At 49.7% G+C, this 20,183-nt stretch overlaps 1 protein-coding gene across 5 annotated transcripts; it reads left to right on the top strand.

Moving 5' to 3' along the window:
- Positions 1-186: 186 nt before the first annotated feature.
- Positions 187-9,545, top strand: LOC144613863 (P2X purinoceptor 6-like). Of its 5 annotated transcripts, none has more exons than XM_078435497.2 (12): positions 188-530; positions 1,266-1,416; positions 2,744-2,815; positions 6,433-6,508; positions 6,708-6,801; positions 6,885-6,965; positions 7,055-7,196; positions 7,291-7,400; positions 8,762-8,855; positions 8,945-9,010; positions 9,199-9,276; positions 9,365-9,545. In XM_078435497.2, the coding sequence occupies exons 1-12, from the start codon at positions 397-399 to the stop codon at positions 9,446-9,448; spliced, it is 1,182 nt and encodes a 393-aa protein (XP_078291623.1). In that variant the 5' UTR covers positions 188-396; the 3' UTR covers positions 9,449-9,545. The 5 variants fall into 5 exon arrangements, with proteins under 5 accessions (XP_078291624.1, XP_078291623.1, XP_078291622.1 ...); XM_078435496.2 differs by having other exon boundaries at positions 189-530; positions 6,882-6,965; XM_078435500.2 differs by having other exon boundaries at positions 189-452.
- Positions 9,546-20,183: the final 10,638 nt, after the last annotated feature.

Below are 20,183 nucleotides of genomic sequence, written 5' to 3' on the forward strand. Positions count from 1 at the left end.
TAAGCCACCCAGGCGCCCCTTTCCTGAAGTTTTTCTTGACCCCTCCTCTGGGCTCCTGCAGTCCTCATGCTGCCCTCTCACAGTACCTATGACACTTGTCTTTTCCTCCTCCTTCCCTCCCCCAAGGAAGTGAGGCCAGAGGGCAGGTTGCAGGGGCTGCTCCTCTCTGCCTGGCCCTGGGCCCCTGCAGAGGGAGAGGGTGGCAGGCCCTGGGCAGCTGGTGGTTGGGATTAAACCCAGGGCTGAGGGGTGGAGGCTGGAACCTGTCCCCAGTGGAAGTGTCCCTTTAATAGCTGCTGGCTCGCCGGCTTGGACGCCTGCTTTACCTCCTATTCAGCTGTGGCTCCAGCTGCTGTGCTGACTCATGTGCCCCAGCAGACAGCGGGAGCTGGAAGCATGGGCTCCCCGGGGGCCCTGGCGGGCTCGGGGCTTCTGGATTACAAAACGGAGAAGTATGTGATAACCAGGAACTGGCGGGTGGGCGCCCTGCAGAGGTTGCTGCAGCTCGGGGTCATGGCCTACGTGGTGGGGTAAGAGAATGGCTCCTGGGCCACACTGGCTGGAGGGATAATGTCTCTTAGTCCTGGGCTGAGGGTTGAGGGTTTGACTCTTCAGGGGCTGAGCTGGTGGTAGCAGAGGGGAGCAGGTGGGAACAGGGGAGGAAGTAGGCAGAAGGGAGGATCTTTGTCTGTCTGGAGGTCAGTGGATACGAGAGCAAGCTGTGTGCTTGTGTACTCCTTCCTGTGTGTCCACCTGCCTCCTCTCCTGTGCCTTGTTGCCAGGCCCATATTGAGCTCTGCACACAGAGCAAGATGGGCCCCCACCCATACCCAGGAGGCCCCTGGTGGGGTAGGAAGTAGCTCCTGATGTCTGGGAGAGCTGCAGCACTAAGGTCCCCGATAGAGACCACCAATTTTAGCTGGGTCGGGGGAGACTTTAAGGAGGAGTTGGGCCTAGCCAGGACAGGAGGAGGATGTTGGCTGGTGAAGGAGGAGAGGTGATGGGCATCTCCAAGCCCATGGGTGCCATGAAAGGCACTGGCTCTCTGATCATGGTTGGAGCTTCTGATCTGTGCAGGGTGTTTGGGGTGGAAAATGAGGCTGGAGGGGAGCTAGGGGAGCTAGCTAGGTGTTTGGGGTGGAAAATGAGGCTGAATCCTGGGTTGGGAGCCTGCAGGGTGTATGAGGAGAGAGGCTGAGAGGGTGGGTCCCACTTGCTTACCATGGGCCAGGGACGTGCCACACTGCCCATCAATTCTTCCTAAGGTGGGCTCTCCTCGCCAAAAAAGGCTACCAGGAGCGAGACCTGGACCCCCAGATTTCCGTCATCACCAAACTCAAAGGGGTTTCTGTGACCCAGATCGAGGAGCTGGGTAACCGACTGTGGGATGTGGCAGACTTCGTGAAGCCACCACAGGTAGGTGCCGTGGTTCTGCCGCTAGGCAGTGACACCTCTGATACCACCCTTGCAGAGAATGTGTGTGAGAGAGGCATGTGATGCCAGAGCAGGGTGCTGGCACCGTCATAGGGCCGGGCTTGGGAAGAGCCTTACAGAGGAGTGGTGCCTGGATAGGGCTTTCTGGGATGTGTAAGGCGTGTCTAGGAGGACAAGGGGACAGACCAGGAAGCCAGGCCAGAGGGACAGCCTTTACAGAGGCTGTGCTTAGAAGAGTGGAAAGTTTAGGAACTCAAGGCTTGAGCTTGAGGGTGGGGCAGGAGAAGCTTGGGGAACCAGGGCCTTGAGCTTCCTGAATGCTCCCCTCCCTGACCTGGGACACTCCTCCTCTGGCCCTCCCACGAGGCATTTCTGGCTCCTCCCTTTACCCAGATTGCCCACAGCCTCAGTTTCTACCTTTATCCTGCCAATGCCAAAACTGTAACCCCAGTGACCACCTGCCTCTAGCACAGCTGCCTCCTGGGTACACACCCACCACGTCCATAGAAAAATCATCTCCCTCTCCCAGTGTGGCCTCTCTTCATCCAATGAGGGCCAAAGCTGGACCTGTCCCTCCCTCTGACCATCCCATCTCCTAGTAGTTTTCACTGCTGCCTGTGTCATACCTGTATGAGGCCGTGACCTTCTAGTGGGTAGTGGGTCCCCGGATGCACTCTACCCAGCAGCCAGCCTGCGCTATCCTATATGTTATCAATCAGAGCTTGACAACCCTTGTTTCCACCCTGGGGAGACTTCCTTTCCATAGTGGTGGCCACCGAGTCCCTCCAGATCATGACCGCTGTCACACCTGCTGCCTTCTCTCTTTCCTGGGTGTGCATTGCCCCAAACTTTCAGAACTCACACACACGGCACTTGGATGCCAGCCACCCTGCCTGTCCTTAGCCACCGTTTGCCCAGGCAGAGTTCACCGCCTGCTCCACTGGCCCCTGACCATGTGTGCAACGAGGGGCCTGCCTCCCCACTAGCCTGGGCAGGCTCCTGGTCCAACTCAGCTCTGGATCTTCAGTGCCTGGAAGCAGGAGGCAATTGGAAAATTCTGGTTGAAGGAATGAATACAAACATGGAAGATACACTTGTCTCAAGGAGGCAGCTGTGGGCTTAGAAAAGGCCAGAAACCCAGCTGGCCTCTCTTCTCTATTTCAACTTGCCTCACTGGAGGCGCTCTCCTGGGGCAGAGTTGATGACTTGATGGGGCCAGGACCCCTTTCCCCACAAGCCAAGCTGCCAGCTTCTGGCCTCTCTCTTTTGGAGAGGGAAGCAGAGACTGACTCTGACACTTGCTTTCTAGGGAGAGAATGTGTTCTTCTTGGTGACCAATTTTCTTGTGACGCCAGAACAAGTTCAGGACAGATGTCCAGAGGTAAGGTTGCTCAGGAGCTTCCCAGCAGGTCCCTAGTTCCTCTGCCAGACCTGGGTCACCAGCCATGTCCTCCTCTCGCCTTCCCAGGTAACTGAGGGCTTAGTATATATATGCTACTGTATCCCAGGCACTGAGCGAAAACCTTTTAGTGAATCATTCCATTTAGTCTTCACAAATACCTTGCCTGGTAGGAATCACTAATGATCCAGGAGCACCTGGATGGCTCAGTCCGTTAAGCGTCCTACTTCGGCTCAGGTTATGATCTCACAGTTTGTGAGTTCGAGCCCCACGTCAGGCTCTGTGCTGACAGCTCAGAGCCTGGAGCCTGCTTCAGATCCTGTGTCTCCCTCTCTGCCTCTCCCCCGTTCACACTCTGCGTGTGTATGTCTCTGTCTCTGTCTCTGTCTCTCTCTCTCAAAAATAAATAAGCATTTACAAAAAATTTTAAAAAAGGAATTACTATGATCCCATTTAAGATGAGAATCTCAGTAAGGTAGAGTCACATGTTCAAGGCCGCCCAGTCTCTGGTTCTCCAAGCAGTCTTCTGGAGTCTTCCACTGTAGCCCCCTGTGAGATATCCAGGCCCCTTCCCTTCCTGGTCCCACCTCTGGGCACCTTCCAGTTTGTCAGAACTGGGTATAAGACTCAGGTGAGCTCTAATAGAGCCCTTCCTCTCTTGTATGCACAGACTCTATTAATGTGTCCCAAGTCAGCTTCCATTTTTGTGGGCAAACACGAAAACACCAGCTTATGCCGACCTCCGGGTCACTTATGATCTCTGGGCATTAAAAAAATTTTTTTTAACGTTTTATTTATTTTTGAGAGAGAGAGAAAGACAGAGTGCGAGTGGGGGAGGGGCAGAGAGAGAAGGAGACACAGAATCTGAAGCAGGCTCCAGGCTCTGAGCTGTCAGCACAGAGCCCGATGCGGGGCTTGAACTCACGGACCGCGAGTTCATGACCTGAGCTCCACTCAGACACTTAACCGACTGAGCCACTCAGGTGTCCCGGGCATTTTTTACAACTGTGGTCACACCAGAGTCGCTCACCCTATTCTTGTCTATTTCTCATCCAGAATTGCAGGTTTTCCACCTAAAATCTCCCCATTGTCCCTTGCCTAAGGGTGACCCATGGATCCAGCATCTGTCACAGTGCACAGTGCTCTTCTCTCCAGTTACGGGTTTTTTTTCCCTCAAATTTGTGTGTGTGTGTGTGTGTGTGTGTGTGATAAAATACATGTAACATAAAATTTACCATCTTACCCATTAAAAAATTTTTTTTGTTTACTTTTGAGAGAGAGAGAGAGAGAGAGAGAGAGAGAGCAAGCAGGGGAGGGGCAGAGAGAGAGAGAAAGAGAGAGAGAGAATCCCAAACAGGCTCCATGCTGTCAGCTCAGAGCCCAACGTAGGGCTTGAATTCAAACCTCGAGACCATGACCTGAGCTGAAACCAAGAGTCGGACACTTAACTGACTGAGCCACCCAGGTGCCCCGCATCTTAGCCATTTTTAAGTGTATGGTTCTCCAATTGTGGATTTTGTTTGAGCAGTTGGGACTCAGGACATAGCCTTGGAAGCCTACTTCCATGGTAACAGCTTTTTAAAATCACCTCTAACACGGGACACCTGGGTGGCTCAGTCGGTTAAGCATCGACGACTCTTGGTTTCGGCCCACGTCATGATCTCACAGTTTGTGAGTTTGAGTCCTGCATTGGGCTCCATGCTGACAGTGAGGAGCCTGCTTGTGATTCTCTCTCTCCCTCTCTCTCTGCCCCTCCGCTGATTGCTCGCTCTCTCAAAGTAAATAAACTTAAACAAAAAATTTTTAAATCACATCTAACATTTAATTGCTTGCAGGGCTGGAGAGTAACTGTGTGGTCACCTGTCCCCTGTGTCCTGATTGTTGGTGCCACCACAGTTGCTGGAGGCATCACATGTCCTAGGTTGGCTCTGTCCACAAAGGATGTGAAGCATGTGCACAAAGGACGTGCTTACACACGGCAAACATACACGATGTCCTTCATTTTCTAAATGCTCAGAAGACATCTAATTAATGTTCAGGTTGTAGTCTGTCCTGAAAATTTCCTGAAGCCATCATTCTGTGTTTTCTGGATCCGTGTGATTTGCCTCATGTCCCAGCTTCTAGGTCTTCCTATGAAACTACTGGAGCTGGGAAGTAATCAGATCTGACAACATGGCTTCTGGAGACTCACCAGAGATCCCGCCAGCTCTTCTCGGCGGTCCTGGTCATCCGGTCCTTCCCGACATATTGGCTGTGCTCCTTGGAGACTCACAGCCTTTAGCAAACAACTGCTGAGCCTCTTGGGGGCCAGGCCTGATGCTGGGCTTGCAAGACTCCACCCCCTTTTATCTCAAGGAGCTCCTGCACAGGCAGCCCAGCCAAGGTGGCAGGTCCCGTGATGGGGGCAGAGGCTGCAGCTGCAGACCCAGGGAGGCATGTCTGCCAGCTCAGGGCCTCAGGAAGGGTTTCCCACAGAACTCAAGGCTCAAGTGGGATCTTGAGACTGTCCAGGCAGAGGGAGCTGTATGAGCAAAGGCCCCAAGCTATGTGAGATGAGGCACCTCCAGGGTCACCTGCTGCTGAGTGGGGTTGGAGCCTAGATTTGGATTCGGGTGGCAAGGGGGTAGCCCAAGACCTCAGGGGCCCTGTGAACTCTGTGAAAGAGCTAAACTTGATCACAGAAGCATGGCAGAACTAGGGATGGTCTCTGCTGAATGAATGAGGCAGATGATGCAGAGAGCGGCCCCGTGGTGGTTATCACGAGGTTCGATTGGAGGAGACGGTGGCCCAGCCAGGGTGGAGGGGAGGGGCGGACTCGGGACACAGGAGGCCCCACTCTGTCCTCTGCCCACGTATCACGGTCCCAACCCCACACAGTCCCACTGTCTCATTTGGCTTGGAGTCCCCAAGTCCTTCTTGCCACCCTGGCACACCGCTCCTCCTCCTGCTCCTGAGCCAGGTAACCTGGACAATGGTGCTCACTGTCAGCCTGGGGCAGAACTGTGTCTGAGAGTGTGCCTTCCTCTTTGGGGGGGTGTAGGACCCCCAGAAAGTTTGCTAGTCCCCCCTTCTGACTGATCGCCAGAACGCTGTGACTGTGTCCTGTTTTACCGAAGAATAAGTAGGGGAGGGACTAGCCTATGGTCCCTCAGCAAGTGTGTGTGGTCCTGCCACTTCCCTACCCAGCCCCCTCCAACTAGGTCCCTGCCCTTTGTTCACCGTGCCCCACCCCTCCACTCTGGCATGAACTAGCCCTTCCCAGAGTCCCTTCACCTTCCCTGTTCTGTTGTCTGAGGTGGACCAGAGGATCTGGGCCTCCGGCCAGGAGAGAGCTATCAGGAAGGAAGGAGGCTTGCTCTGCCTTGGAATACAGCACCTGCATCCCTATCTGGCGGGGGGTGGGGGGTGGGGGTGCTTGCCACCTTCCTCCTCCAACCACCTCCTTTTATTTTTACCCTCCAGCTTTGCCATGTGCCCCCAAACTCAGGGACCTCTATGCAGCTAAGGCAGGGAGGGCTGTGTCCCTGCAGACTGCAAGACTGGGTCACAGAGGGGAAACAGTCCCCGAGCCCTTGGCAACTTTGCTTTCCCCACCTCAGCACCCTTCCATCCCGCTGGCTAACTGCTGGGCTGATGAGGACTGTCCGGAAGGGGAGACGGGGACACACAGCCACGGTCGGTAACTGTGGGCCCTGTCTTCCATGGGCTCCCCTGGGTGGGGGCTCCAGGGCCCGGGCTGGGACCCTGGGTGGTTCTTGAGGGCAGGCCTGGTGGTGCCTCTGCATCTCTCCTTCCTGTCAGTGGCCCCCTGCCCTGTCTCATCCCCTGGCCCTGTGGAGATTTGAGGGCCTGGTGTTTGTTTTGTATTCTCAAGGCATAAAAACGGGCCAATGTGTGGAATTCAACGGGACGCACAGGACCTGTGAGATCCAGGGCTGGTGCCCTGTGGAGAGCGGCACTGTGCCCATGTAAGTCTCTCCACCCACCCCCACCCACCTCCAGGACAAGGCCCCAGAACCCAGGAGTCTGCCCTTCACTTCTTTACCAGCAGGAAGCCCCTACTGGTCCAGGCAGAGAACTTCACCTTGTTCATCAAGAACACCGTCACCTTCAGCAAGTTCAACTTCTCCAAGTAAGTGTGGGTGTGTCCTGCTGGCCCCAGACCCTCCTTGTGTCCTGTCTTACCTGACCGTCTGTCCCATCCCCCACCCCCACCCCCAGGTCCAATGCCTTAGACACCTGGGACGCCACTTATTTCAAGCGCTGTCGCTACGACTCACGCTACAGCCCTTACTGCCCTGTGTTCCGCATTGGGGATCTCGTGGCTGCAGCTGGAGGGGTCTTTGAGGACCTGGCATTGCTGGTGGGTCCATGGGGGGAAGAGTTCCAGGAAGGCTCAGGGAGAGGGTCCCAGGGCCTGCGTGCTGGTGAAGCAGCGAGCAATGTGCTGTGTGCAGGGAGGTGCTGTGGGCGTCCGAGTCCACTGGGATTGTGACCTGGATGCTGGGGGCTCCGACTGTCGGCCCCACTACTCCTTCCAGCTGCAGGAGAGGAGCTACAACTTCAGGTGCGGGCCCTACTGCCCTCCTGCTGTTCCTTAGCCAGGTCCCCCCACTGTCCTGTGGCAACCAGGACTGGCCACACCCTGGCCCAGCTCTCTGGAGATTCCATTGTGTGTGTGAGGAGGGCCCCAGGGGCAGGAGGGGTGTTCTAAGCTCTGGTCCCCCAGCACAGGCTCTGTCCAGCCTCCCTCCTGATCCCATCCCCCTTCTGTTCCCTGGGACTCCTCACACACACCCCCCCCCCGCCAGCCCCTCTCCCACCCCACCCTGCTTCTAGCACCTCCCTCCTTGGCTGGGGGGGGGTTCTTTTTTACTTTTCCCTTAGGTCTTATCTCAAAAATTTCAAAAACCTACATAAAAATGCAAAGCCATATACCCTCTATCTGGGTTCACTAGGGTTTTTTTGGTTTTGGTTTTATTTTTTATCATTTTGCCACATTTGCTTTCTCTCTCCCTCTCTAGAACGAGCTGGATATAGTTAGATAGATTTCAAAGGGAAGCATTTTAAAGTAAGTGGCAGACATCTGACACTCTTCCTCTCAACACTGTCCCGAGAATGAGGACCTTACCCACGTGACCACGGTACCACAGTCACACTCAATAAATTTAACATTGGCGGAGTAAATAGAATATTTAAATTTCTCCAACCATGCCAATAATAGTCCTCTATCTTTTTATTTTCCGATCCAGGATGCTTTCAGGGATCTTGTGTTGCATTTATTGTCATGTCTTTGAGTCTCCTAAACAGATCTCCCTGAACCTGCCGGGAATCCTTGTCACTTCCTGTCACCTGGTCATTGTCACACATACACGCACACAGCCCCCAGGCCTAGAGACCATGTCCCTTGACATTGCTCACTGGGCTTTTCCTGGCCTGGCTTCCTTGACCTCCCCGGCCCTTTGCAATGATGAGGGGCTGGCTCCCTACCCACATTCTGCTTCCTGCACCTCTGTGCTCTTACCTGTCCTACTTTCTCTGTCTAGAACACTCCTTCCTGACCCCTGGAAGACCAGCCTCAAAGTATCCCTTGTAGAAAGCCTTTCCCACCCAGTTTCTAGGGGTAGCGAGTTCCCCCTCGCCCTTTGGACTCACACAGCCCAGATCTTGCCTCCCTACCTGCCCCCTCCCCCAGTAATAGTGTCTATGTAGGGATCCTGCTGTCCCCTCTGTCCCCTCAGCAGGCAGGGAGCTTCTACGGGGCAGGTCCCAGGTTGCCTTTTCCCTGGGTCCTCAGCAATGGCACAGGGAGAGACAGCTGGGGATGGGGGTTTTTAGAATCAATGGATGGGTAAGAAGGAGGCCTGGGAGGACCAGCCCAGCCCAGGAGTGGCAGCAGAGCAAGCCACCAGACTTTCCTACCCTCAGGACAGCCACTCACTGGTGGAAAGCCTCAGGTGTGGAGGCTCGGAGTCTGCTCAAGCTCTATGGGATCCGCTTCGACATCCTTGTCACTGGGCAGGTAGGAGGTGTTGGGTGAAGGCAATGGGTGGTAGGAGTAGGAGGGGGAGACGGTCATAGCTCTAGAGGCTCAGCCCAGGTCGGTCTCAGGCAGGGAAGTTCGGCCTCATCCCCACGACCATCACTCTGGGCACCGGAGCAGCTTGGCTGGGTGTGGTGAGTCTGACTAACGTGGGCTCCCTTTGGTTGCAACTGCGTGCCCAGGCCTGCCCAAGTGCATACCTGAGCCCCACCCCCCGCCCCCACTCCTCTCCCGTGCATAATGTTGTCTTGTGGCGAGGGCCGGGGAGGTGGTTGAAGGGCAAGCTGAGGGCCAGGGCACCGGTCTGCCCTGCCTTTCCCAGATCACCTTCTTCTGTGATCTGCTGCTGTTGTATGTGGACGAAGAAGCCCATTTCTACTGGAGGACCAAGTATGAGGAGGTGAGCCACGGACCCGTCCAGATCCTTGGGTTCTGTTACACTTTGGAGGATGTTGGTCAGAGCCCTGATATGATGTTCTCATTTGCAGGCAAAGGCTCCGAAGGTGACCACCAACCCCGAGCAGACAGAACCAGCTTCTGCACCCCCGTGCATGGCTGCCCAGGAGTCTTAGAGGGGACCCAGTCTGGGAGCCAGACACCGACACCAGAGTGACCATGCCGAGGCTCCGGTCTCCCACTCACTGGCCTGTTCCTGAGGCCTGTAGCTGTTCCCTGCTGGTTGTGGGGTGGGGGTGGGGGCCCACCTTGGGGACCTCCTGGACAAAGCCCCAGCAGGAGTAGGTATGGGGGAGGGGAGAATTCCACCCTTCCACTCCCAGACAGACTGTCTCTCCCCTGACTCCAGCTCTAGCAGGATGCTGCCTGGGGGAGCCAGAGAAGCCAGTTTCGTATAGAGACCTGCAGCAGAACAGGAGCCACAGAGAAGGGGAGCCCCTGGGATACCCACATGACAGGGCAATGGTCCAGTGGGGCTCCTGCTGTGTCTAGGTCTAAAGAACTCTCTCCCAGCCTCCATCACCAGTGTTTTCAGAGGTGGCCTACTCACCAGCTGTCAGCACTGACCCTCCCACTGGCAATGGCGGACTCCAGCCCTCCTCCCCCTACCTACACCCCATCTTAGGTAGAACCCCTCCCTCTCAGCTGTGCCCCGCTGGGGTCTGTGCAACTGGAGTCTAAAGCAAGGTAGAGAGAAGCCTGACAAGAGGGGTCAGCTGCTCCCATGTTGGGTTGCCTGAGGTGGGTTCTTACCCAACTCTGGGCCTCATCCATGGAATGAGGGGTGTGTAGGAAGATAATCCAACCCCCTGGCACCCCAGGCAAGGGCACAGGCACCCTTTGGTCTCACACCTGCCCAGCTTATGAGCATCAGCTCCTTCTTGGTAGTAGCCCTTGGGGTGTGGAGGGTTGGGATGGGGAGGAGAAGGTGAAGAGGTTGAGTTAGTGGTCACTGGATCCTTTGGGATCTTCTATATGCCTCCTCATTAACCCCCCAGCCCTGGAACCTGCTCACTGGAGCCATGGGGTTAGGGAAGCTGTCCATCTGCTACCCAAGGTTATATCTAAGAACCTGTCAGGGCATCTGCACGTCCCAAAGGACACAAAGACCCCCAGCGGGCTGGCCTGGTATCTTTCAGGGTCTGAGTCCTGCCTGCTGGAGAAATCCCCCACCCCCCACAGCCCCATATCAGTAGGGGAGGAACAAGGGCTGTAGGAGCCAAACTCCTTCCTGCTCCCAGGGCAGAGGCAAGGATTTGGGAGTACCCACCCCAGGGAGGCAAGGGGCTTCTTTCTCATGGGTCCCTGGTGACCAGGGGTGTGCTGGCAGTTTGGCGGTGGAGCAACAAAGGCCAGCTGGGGAAGACCAGGGCTGGCGCTCAGGCTGAACTAGCATCTGGGAGGCACCTGGAGCCCCAGCAAAGCCTCAGGGTCTCTGCTGCTTCTCAGTCCCCAGAGCAACGTCCATGGGGAGGCAGGTTCAGAAGAGCCAGGGTGAGAGAACGTGGCTCTGAGGTGTGTTTATTGGAGTTGGGGTCACATGTACCTGGTTGTCCTCAGGGCCCAACGAAAGCTGCCATAGCTGCAGAAAGTCAAGGAGTAAAGCCTGCCAAAACCAGCAGCTTCCTGTGTAGTCCTTACAATGTAAGCAGCCTTAGCATTTCCCCAGAAGACTCCTGGGGTGCTTCTAGGCTGCACTGGGATGGCAGGGAGGAAACCCAAAGCCCAGCCAGGGACCTCCCTGAGTGGAGAAAGAATTCAGTGTTCAGGGAGGCCAAGGCAGCTAGAAACCATGGTGCTGACAATGGACAGGAGAGAGCTGCACAGAAAGAGCTCTGTGGATGCCAACAGAGAGTCCCACTTGAGTCTACAGTGGGGCACCACTCACTACTCAAGTGTGAGGGACTCCTCAGCTCACATTTGTCATGATGGTAAGGTCTCCTAACTCACATAGCCCTGAAGGGGGTCCTCAGTGGTGGGGTTCAAAGAGGCCTACGTTGGGGTGCCTGGGTGGCTCAGGTGGTTAAGGGTCCAACTTTGGTTCAGGTCATGAGCTCATGGTTCATGAGTTCGATCCTCACTTTGGGCTCTGTGCTGTCAGTGCAGAGCCTGCTTCAGATCCTCTGTTTCCCTCTCTCTGACCCTCCCCTGCTCTTGCATGCACTCTCTCTCTCAAAAATAAACATTAAAAGAGGCCTATACTAAACGCTGTTTGGAACTCACCTAAAGCTTAAAAACAAGCCTCAAAAGGAGCAAATTGTTTCTATATATTTAATAGCACCCCAGAGAAAAAGCCTAAAAAATATTTAAGGGAATACCAAAAAGAACAAACAAAAACAGAAAAACCCTAGTGCCCAACAATTTAAAATTCACAATATCAATCTAAATTTACAGGTATAAACATACATGCGTGTGGGCGCACATGTGCATGCACATACACACAGTATGTGACCATATGAAAAGAAAAAATAATCGATACAAACAGACCCACAGACCCATAAATGACAGATGACAGAACTAGTAGACAAGGACATTAAAATAGCTATTATGTATCCAGATGCTTAGGAAGGTAGAAGAAAAAATGAGGAATGATATAAAAATCACCTAAATTGAACTGTTAATGATAAAAAAAAAAAAAAGAAAGAATGCCTGAAGTGAAAAAATACACTGGATGGAATTAACAGCTGGAAGAGATTGGAGGATGACAGAAAAGTACCGGAATAGGGGCATCTGGGTAGCTCAGTTGGTTGAGCATCCGATTTTGGCTCTGGACATGATCTCACAGTTCGTGAGTTCAAGCCCCGTGTAGGGCTCTGTGCTGACAGCTCAGAGCCTGGAGCCTGCCTCAGATTCTGTTGTGTCCCTGTCTCTGCATCCCCCCTGCTCTGTCACTCTCTGTCTCTCAAAAATAAGTAAAACATTAAAAAAAAAACTTTTTTAAAGAGGCAAAGTAAAGACTTTTTCACACATCAAAAACTGAGGGAATTAATAATCAGCAGATCACTACTACAAGAAATATTAAGGGAATTACACCAGACAGAAGGAAAACACTAGATGGAACATTGGAACTACACAAAGGAATGAAGAACACCAAAACTGCTGAATATGTGGGCAAACATAGAAGACTTTTTATTATATTTTAAAAATATAATTGAATGTTAGGGGCGCCTGGTGGCTCAGTCAGTCAAGCATCTGATTTCGGCTCAGGTCATGATCTCAGTTTGTGAGTTTGAGCCCCACATCAAGCTCTCTGCTGTCAGTACATAGCACACTTTGGACCCTCTGTCCACCTTTCTCCCTGACCCTCCCCAGCTTGAGTGCATGCACATGCACTCTCTCAAAAACAAACAAAATTTTTAAATGAAAATAAAAAATATATACAATTGAATGTTAAAGCAAAAACAATGATTTATTATGGGGCTCATAGCTCACATAAAATTAAAATACCACCAGGGCACCTGGGTGGCTCATTTGGTTGAGTGTCCAACTCTTGGTTTTGGCTCAGGTTATGATCTCACAGTTTGAGTTCAAGCCCCACATCGGGCTCTGCGTTCACAGTGTGGGGCCTGCTTATGATTCTCTTTCCCTCTCTCTATTCCCCTCCCATGTACTCTCGTGCTCTCTCTCTCTCTCAAAATAAATAAATAAACTTAAAAACATAAAATAAGATAAAACCAACAGTGGCACAAATGGAAGTATACTGCTGGGACATGGTATAGTATCACTTGAAAGCAGACTGAAATAGACTGGAAATGTGCTCTATAATTCCCAAAGCAACCACAAAAAGATAAAATGAAGTGGTATAGCCACAAAGCTAATAAAAAAAAAGATAAAATGGAATTATAAAAATCCAAAGAGGTAGGAAAAAAAGAGGGAAGGGGGAACAAACAGGAGATAAACAGAAAACAAACAATAACCTGGCAGATTAAAACCCAACCATACTAATCATCACATTAAACATCGTTGCAAATTAAATGAAAATACCTAATTAACAGGCATATTGTCAGAGAAAAAAATAAGACCTAACTATAAGCTAAGTACGAGAAGCCCAGAGATAGGTCAGAGAGTAAAGGATGGAAAACAATATGCCAGGCTAAGGCTAAACCACAGGCAAGCTAGAATGGCTGCATGAACAGTGAAGTTTTCATTTCACTTTATTTTCTGATGACACTGGCTTATTAGCAATACAGGCTGGCCTTGGTCTGCCAGAAGGGAGCTGGGATGGATTGGATGGGCACCCATCAGGCATTTCTTCAAGCAGGTTTAGAGGAAACACGCCCTGGATGAGGCTGAGCAGCAGGGCTGGGAGGAGTGCACAGGCACATGGCAGGGCAGGATGGCTCTCAGGCACACAGGGATGAGGTGACAAGCCTGGAGTCTCCTACTTAGCCACTCATCCCCCACTTCTCCAGGAGCACCAAAGTGGGCTCTAACCCACTGCTGGGTGTATTAGTGAGACCTCAGAGTCTCGAAGTTCTTGGCATTCTCCTTGGTGAAGGGGGGGGGGGGGGGCTGCCTGAGCAATACCTGGTTGAGAGCACCTGGCCTGCAAGGAAGCCCAGGTGGAAAAGGGCATGCAGCACGATAGTGAGCAGGGTGCGATAGCACAAGCCAGGACCAATACTGTTGCTTTCAAAGCAAAGAATTTTTCTAAGGAAAGATGGTCGTCTCATAATGATATAGCGACCAATTCAACAGGAAGACATAACAATCCATAATGGTTATGTATCATTAGAGTCACAGCTTCTCCATACAGAGCTTCAAAATATACAAAGACAAACAGAGGGGAAAGGTGAAATAGACAATCTGCAATAGAAGATTTCAACATTCTCTCATAACTGACTGAACTAGATGGAAATCAGTCAGGGTAGGGAAGATCGGCAAACACTATCAACTACATGGAGCTAAATTACATTAGAGGACACTCCACCCAACACAGCAGAATACATTCTCCTCATATGCACAGGGAACATTTGCCAGACAGACCATATTCTCCACCAACCATAAGACAAGTCTAAATAAATTCCAAATAATTCAAGTAAGAGTTTGATCGGTAGTGGGAGGGGAGAGTGGACCCCAAATCCCTGAGAAGCCCTGCTCCTGCCACAATCGCCACACCCCTGGAACAGCAAGGCCAAGACCCTCAGCCGCCTCCACCCCCAGAACTCCTGACAGCAAGCCCAGATCATTTCAAGCATGGGTATTATTTCTCCATCATCTAATTATGATCACATTACAGTTCAGAAATCTCAAACTACTTCAAGTTGTTTCTAACTTCCTAACTCAGCACTGTAATCAACTAACTTTTAGAACTAACAGTCTGAAGCCTAAAATTTCTGCTTCTGGTCTTGTTTTTAATAAGTGAAAGACAAGGGGCTAGATCATGGCTGATATTCTAATTCTGATTCCAAACTGCAATACTGAGCCAGAAAAAAATTACCTTTAGAGGCAGGGACAAATTCTCCAGAAGGTACTCAACTTTGCGTTGAGGCTCAGGGATTTTAAACAAAATGTCTGCTGCTAGGATTCCTATTCTGTTTTATTATTATTATAATTTTAAATGTTTATTTATTATTAAATAATATATATTTATATTTATTTATATATTATATAAACATTATTTATATTAAATATAAACATTTATAAACATATTTAAATGTTTATAAATGTATATAATATATAATTATATGTAATTATATAAAATATAATATAAAAATTATAAAAGTATAAATTTATAAATTACATTAAATTATATTAAATATGAACATATTTACATGTTTATTTTGAGAGACCACAAGCGGGGGAGGGGCAGGGAGGGAGGGAGAGAGAATCCCACACAGGCTCTGTGCTGCCAGCTCTGAGACAGAGTTGGGGCTTGAACTCACTAATCAGGGGATCATGACCTAAGCCAAAACTAGAAGTCGACACTTAACCAACTGAGCTATCCAGGCGCCCCCCCCCCCCCCCAGGATTCCTATTAAAATCATTTTCAGACATAAACTCTTCTAACAAAGAGAAAGTACCTAAAATGGCCAACATTTTCTCAATGTAAGTTCTTTTGGGTTATATTTACACTAACTTGTCACCACCTCCCCCTCCCCAGAAGTTTCCTAACTTAGTTGACTCAACTAAGTACTATAAACTTTAAAAATCAAATTTTAGGCATTTCAACTTCAGAAGACCCTATCGTATCAAGCAACAATGACAGAATAGCTCTTCTGAAAGTATTAATCATGGTGTTTTTCTTCTTTAAGACAAAGCCTCTGCTAATAATAGCTCTTAAAAATGATGAAATGCACAAATATCTTCTAATCCTGAAGCTTCCTTTTATCTGTCTGGCAATAGAAGATAGCTTTCCTTTACACTTAGAAAAATTCACCTCTACAAATAATTTTTTTGAGCAGTTTTATTTCATGCTGTACAATGACCAATAGGAGAGGCCTCAAAACCAGAGGCTTTACAGAGGAAGAATGCAGAGGTCAGTATGAATTATTATACAATGAATTATATAGTTTATATATATACAGTTATATGTGTGTATATATAATATGTACAGGATTATTCTGGCTGCTCTCCACATAAGACTCCTCTTAGGCACCACTTGTTTTGGAAGTACGCAATGACAGAGGTGTTGGTTGGGTTCCACTGATGTGTAAACTATTAATGGGTTAACTCAACAACTACCTAGTAGATCTATGAGCTGAGGATATAAAAATGCACAAATTAAAGGCAGAAGCTTAGTCTGCTGTGGGAAGACAGAAATTCTCACATATTGCTGATAAAAGGGGATCTGACAAGATCTACAAAACCACAGTCATCCACTTCTGGCATCCCAAATACACCTACACCAGTCAAAACAGCACAGGCACAGATTACTCATTGCAGTTTCATGTATAGAAGACTGGGGAAAAAAATCCAAGTATTCAGAGACGCTGAACAGGCTGAAAAATCTACAACCACACATGAGAGTACTATGTGGCAGTAAAGTACAAAGCAAATCTTTGTATGCTGACTCGGAGGGCACTGGATTTTTCATACAATGAAAAAACGTGGTGCAAGAGTGTATACTGTGTGCTATTTTTGGTGCAAGAAGGGGTGATATATACATATCTATTCCTGTTCGATTCCTTTGGCTCTAAGAAAATTCTAAGTATAAACCAACCAAAAAAATGTATGTATGTATGTATATAAAATGTATGTATGTATGTATACATATAAAAAAAGTACATATATATATATATATATATATATATATATATATATATATATATATTCAAATACATACATACCAAACCCTATCTAATGGAGGAAGCAAGATTTTTCAGCATATACCGTTTTCTATCATTCTTATTTCAATACGTTGTAAATAATGCCTATCTATATAAGTGCCCTGGTCAGCCCACAAAGTAACAGGGGCAATTAGGAGAGAATTCGAGCACAACACTTGGTGTTGCTTAGGGAAGTATGAGCGAAGGGTAACGGTGGCAGGCGCTAACCCCAGACCCACAAGCTCTGGACTTGATCCCGGGTAGTACCAGCATCCTGGCGCTGCTAAGTCGGGGCACCCCTGCACCCCACTGCCACCTAGGTCTGTCCCTCAAGCTTCCCCCTGGCCCCCCGCCCCAGGCTGCCCGCCGTACCATGGTGGTCGCCTTCTGGTCGCACTGCGGTATCACCTCCTCTCAGAGTAAAGACGCGCTCAACTGCTGCCTGCCAAGCCGCGTGCCGCGTCCTCATTGGCTCTCTGCCCACGCGATTACCATTGGCTCCGACTGCTTCAGGGGGCGGGTCCCAGGATCGGACCTCAGTTGCCATTTCTTGACCTGCAAAATAGCTTTTGATTGGTTGCCACTTTGGGCGGGAAGTGGCGACTTTCATCCCTTTGGACGGAAAGTGGCGACCTGATGGTGGGGATGCAGTGGCTGAGCGTCTTTTGCAGCATTGATAGGATGCTGCAGGGCTGACCCCCGCTGAGCGACTGTGAAGGGGCAGTCTCAGGGCGCCCCCGATTAGGAGTGGAGGCCACACTACATAGCTTACACCACCCGAGCCCCATATGTTCATCTGTAAAATGTAGTTGTACTACATCTTCCTTTTTACCTGTACACGGATATTGGAGGTGACAAGGGCTGATGATGATAAAAAGGGTTTGGCAGACTTAAGTTTGAGCAAATACATGTATGGACTATTTCTTTAGCAGACTTTTGCTGGTGCTGATGTTAGTATCCTGGGCTGGTAAGAATTTTTAAGTCCTGGGTTTGTCGGGGCAGATATAACAGGATTTCTGCAAGAAGTGGACGTGATGTGGACCACCGGACAGGTTCCCTGAAGGAAGCGGCTGAAAAACTCTTGAACAGAGGGAAGGATTGTTTTTGCCTTCCAGGAGACTTAGGTTTATCACGGTCTCAAAGAAAGTATCGCGAGTTTTCCAAGCAGCAAAGAGGACTAGGGGGTGGGCAAAGCAGGCGTGGAGACAGGGAGATCTGAGAGTTGTAAGATTCAGCCAGGAGCCTGTGCTGTAGCAAAGAGGGTGACACTGGAGGTTCTGGGTGTGGCCAGCGTGACTGTGGCCAGACTAAGGAGTCTGGCTTTAACTGGTGGGTAGGAAGCCAGCCACAGCTACAGATTGGATTGGCTATTTAGGGGGTGCATAAGGCATCAGGAGGAGGATGGGGGCAAGGAGACCCCACATTGCAGAAAGCCAAAGAATTGCTCACCCATGCACCCACACAGCTTGGTGAAACGATACACAGAATTTGAAAGGTTCCTGGAAGGGAGGCTGATGCCCTCAGTTCACTACCACATTACTGCTGCTGGTCCATGGGAGAGCCAGAGTTTACCCTATGGAGGAAAAGAACCCCTTGTCTTGGCTCTTCTAAGCACAACCTGAGTGAACTGGAATTCTCATATAGAAGGCAGGATTAAAAAAGAGTTAAATATCAAGAATATAAATAAATGCAAAGTATATATAACCTATAAACTTAATTACATTATAATAATGTATAGATATAATGTAAAAAATTTCGAAAACACAGATGCAAAATGCAGATTTCTTTTTTGCCCTGCCTACCACTTCTAGGTCAATGGAGGTACGATGTAATGTTCACAGTAGCAGTTCAAATGGTCTAGGTTTGAGCAACACCTCCCACCATGCATTCAGTGGGAACAACTCTTCAGCTCTCCACTTCTCCTTTGCTCTGGCAGATTTCAGAGACAGTGTGGTCTGGAGGTGAGAAGAATTAGAGAGTTGAGAAGCCCAACGTGGTGTATTGCATTGATTATGGAGGGACACCTGGCAGACGTAGTCAGTGGAACATGTGACTTGATTTCGGGGTCATGAATTCAAGCCCCACATTGGGCATGATGCCTTATATATAATATGTAGATATGACCTGATAAATAAGGGCAAAAGCCACCCACGTGGGGTCAACAGGTAGCTCCCTCAATATCTGAGCTCCCATTCCCCTTTGGAGAAGTGAGACACAAAGAGTTGTTTTGATCAAAGGTGCAGTTTCAGTATACCCACACAAAGGAAAAGTCATAAGATTTATTGTTACTTACAGATCCCAGAAGTGAGGGTGCATTGAGTGGTGGCAGGGCGGGGGTGTGGGGTGGGGAAAGGCAAGTCCTCTGTCCAAGGTCACAAAACAGCAGGAGATAGAGAGCAGGGTAGCTGTTCTTTAGAGTGGAGGTCACTAACTTTTCCTGGACTTAACTCTAAGTGGATATTTTATTTATTTATTTATTTATTTATTTATTTATTTATTTATTTATTTAAATATTTTGTTTTTAAGTAATCTCTACACCCAACGTGGGGCTCGAACTCACAACCTTGAGATCAAGAGTCAAGTGCTCTATGGACTGAGCCAGCCAGGTGCCCCTCTAAGTGGATATATTTTTAAAAAAAATTTTTTAAACGTTTATGTATTTTGAGAGAGAGAGAAGAGTGTGAGCGGGGGAAGAGCAGAGAGAGAGGGAGAGACAATATCCCAAGCAGGCTTCATGCCGCCAGTGCAGAACCCAACATGGGGCTTGATCCTGCAAGATCATGACCTGAACCAAAATCAAGTCAGATGCTTAACCCACTGAGCCACCCAGGCGCCCTTAAAATTATTTTATTTTATTTTATTTTATTTTATTTTATTTTATTTTATTTTATTTTATTTTTTAAGTTCATTTATTTTGAGAGAGACAGAGAGAGAGCACATATAGGGGAGGGGCAGAGAGAGAGGGAGACAGAAGATCTGAAGCAGGCTCTGTGCTGACAACAGAAAGCCGGGTGTGGGGCTCGAACTCAAAAACCGTGAGATTATGACCTGAGCTGAAGTCTGACTGAACCACCCAGGTGCCCCTAAATTTTTTTATTTGAGAGAGAGAGTGCACGAGTGCACGAGTGGAGGAGAGGAGAAGAGGGGGAGAGAGAGAGAGAGAGAGAGAGAGAGAGAGAGAGAGAGAGAATACTAAAGAGGCTTCACACTTGGTGCAGCGACCGACTTGAGGCCCAATCCCATGACCCCAGGATCATGACCTGAGCTGAAACCCAGTTCGTCACTCAATTGACTGAGTCACCCAGGCGCCCCTTGTGGATATTTTAAAAGGTGCAGGAAGAGGAGGAGCTAAAGCTGGAACTTACAACAGGTATCCTAAACTCAAGTCCTTACCCAGTTGTCCAGACTCTGGGTTGTGAACAGGGTTATCCTGCCTAAGCAGCCACTGAGAATAGCGTTGTTTTCGTCATCACAGTAGGGCAGCTAACTGGGGCTTCCGGGAAATGGTGTTTGGAAAAATAGACTGGAGACTCTTCTCAGGGAAGAGTGGGTACCAGGAACCAGGGTCAATTTGGGGCAGAGA

Source organism: Panthera onca, chromosome D3, assembly GCF_046562875.1.
Source record: "Panthera onca isolate mPanOnc1 chromosome D3, mPanOnc1 haplotype 2, whole genome shotgun sequence".
Lineage (NCBI taxonomy): Eukaryota > Metazoa > Chordata > Mammalia > Carnivora > Felidae > Panthera > Panthera onca.

Bases quoted from the DNA above. Each gene is read 5' to 3' on its own strand.
- LOC144613863 (XM_078435496.2), top strand. From the start codon at position 397: ATGGGCTCCCCGGGGGCCCTGGCGGGCTCGGGGCTTCTGGATTACAAA. The intron at 6,802-6,881 runs GTAAGTCTCTCC...CTTCTTTACCAG, and splicing joins GAGAGCGGCACTGTGCCCAT to CAGGAAGCCCCTACTGGTCC. The intron at 7,401-8,761 runs GTGCGGGCCCTA...TCCTACCCTCAG, and splicing joins GAGAGGAGCTACAACTTCAG to GACAGCCACTCACTGGTGGA.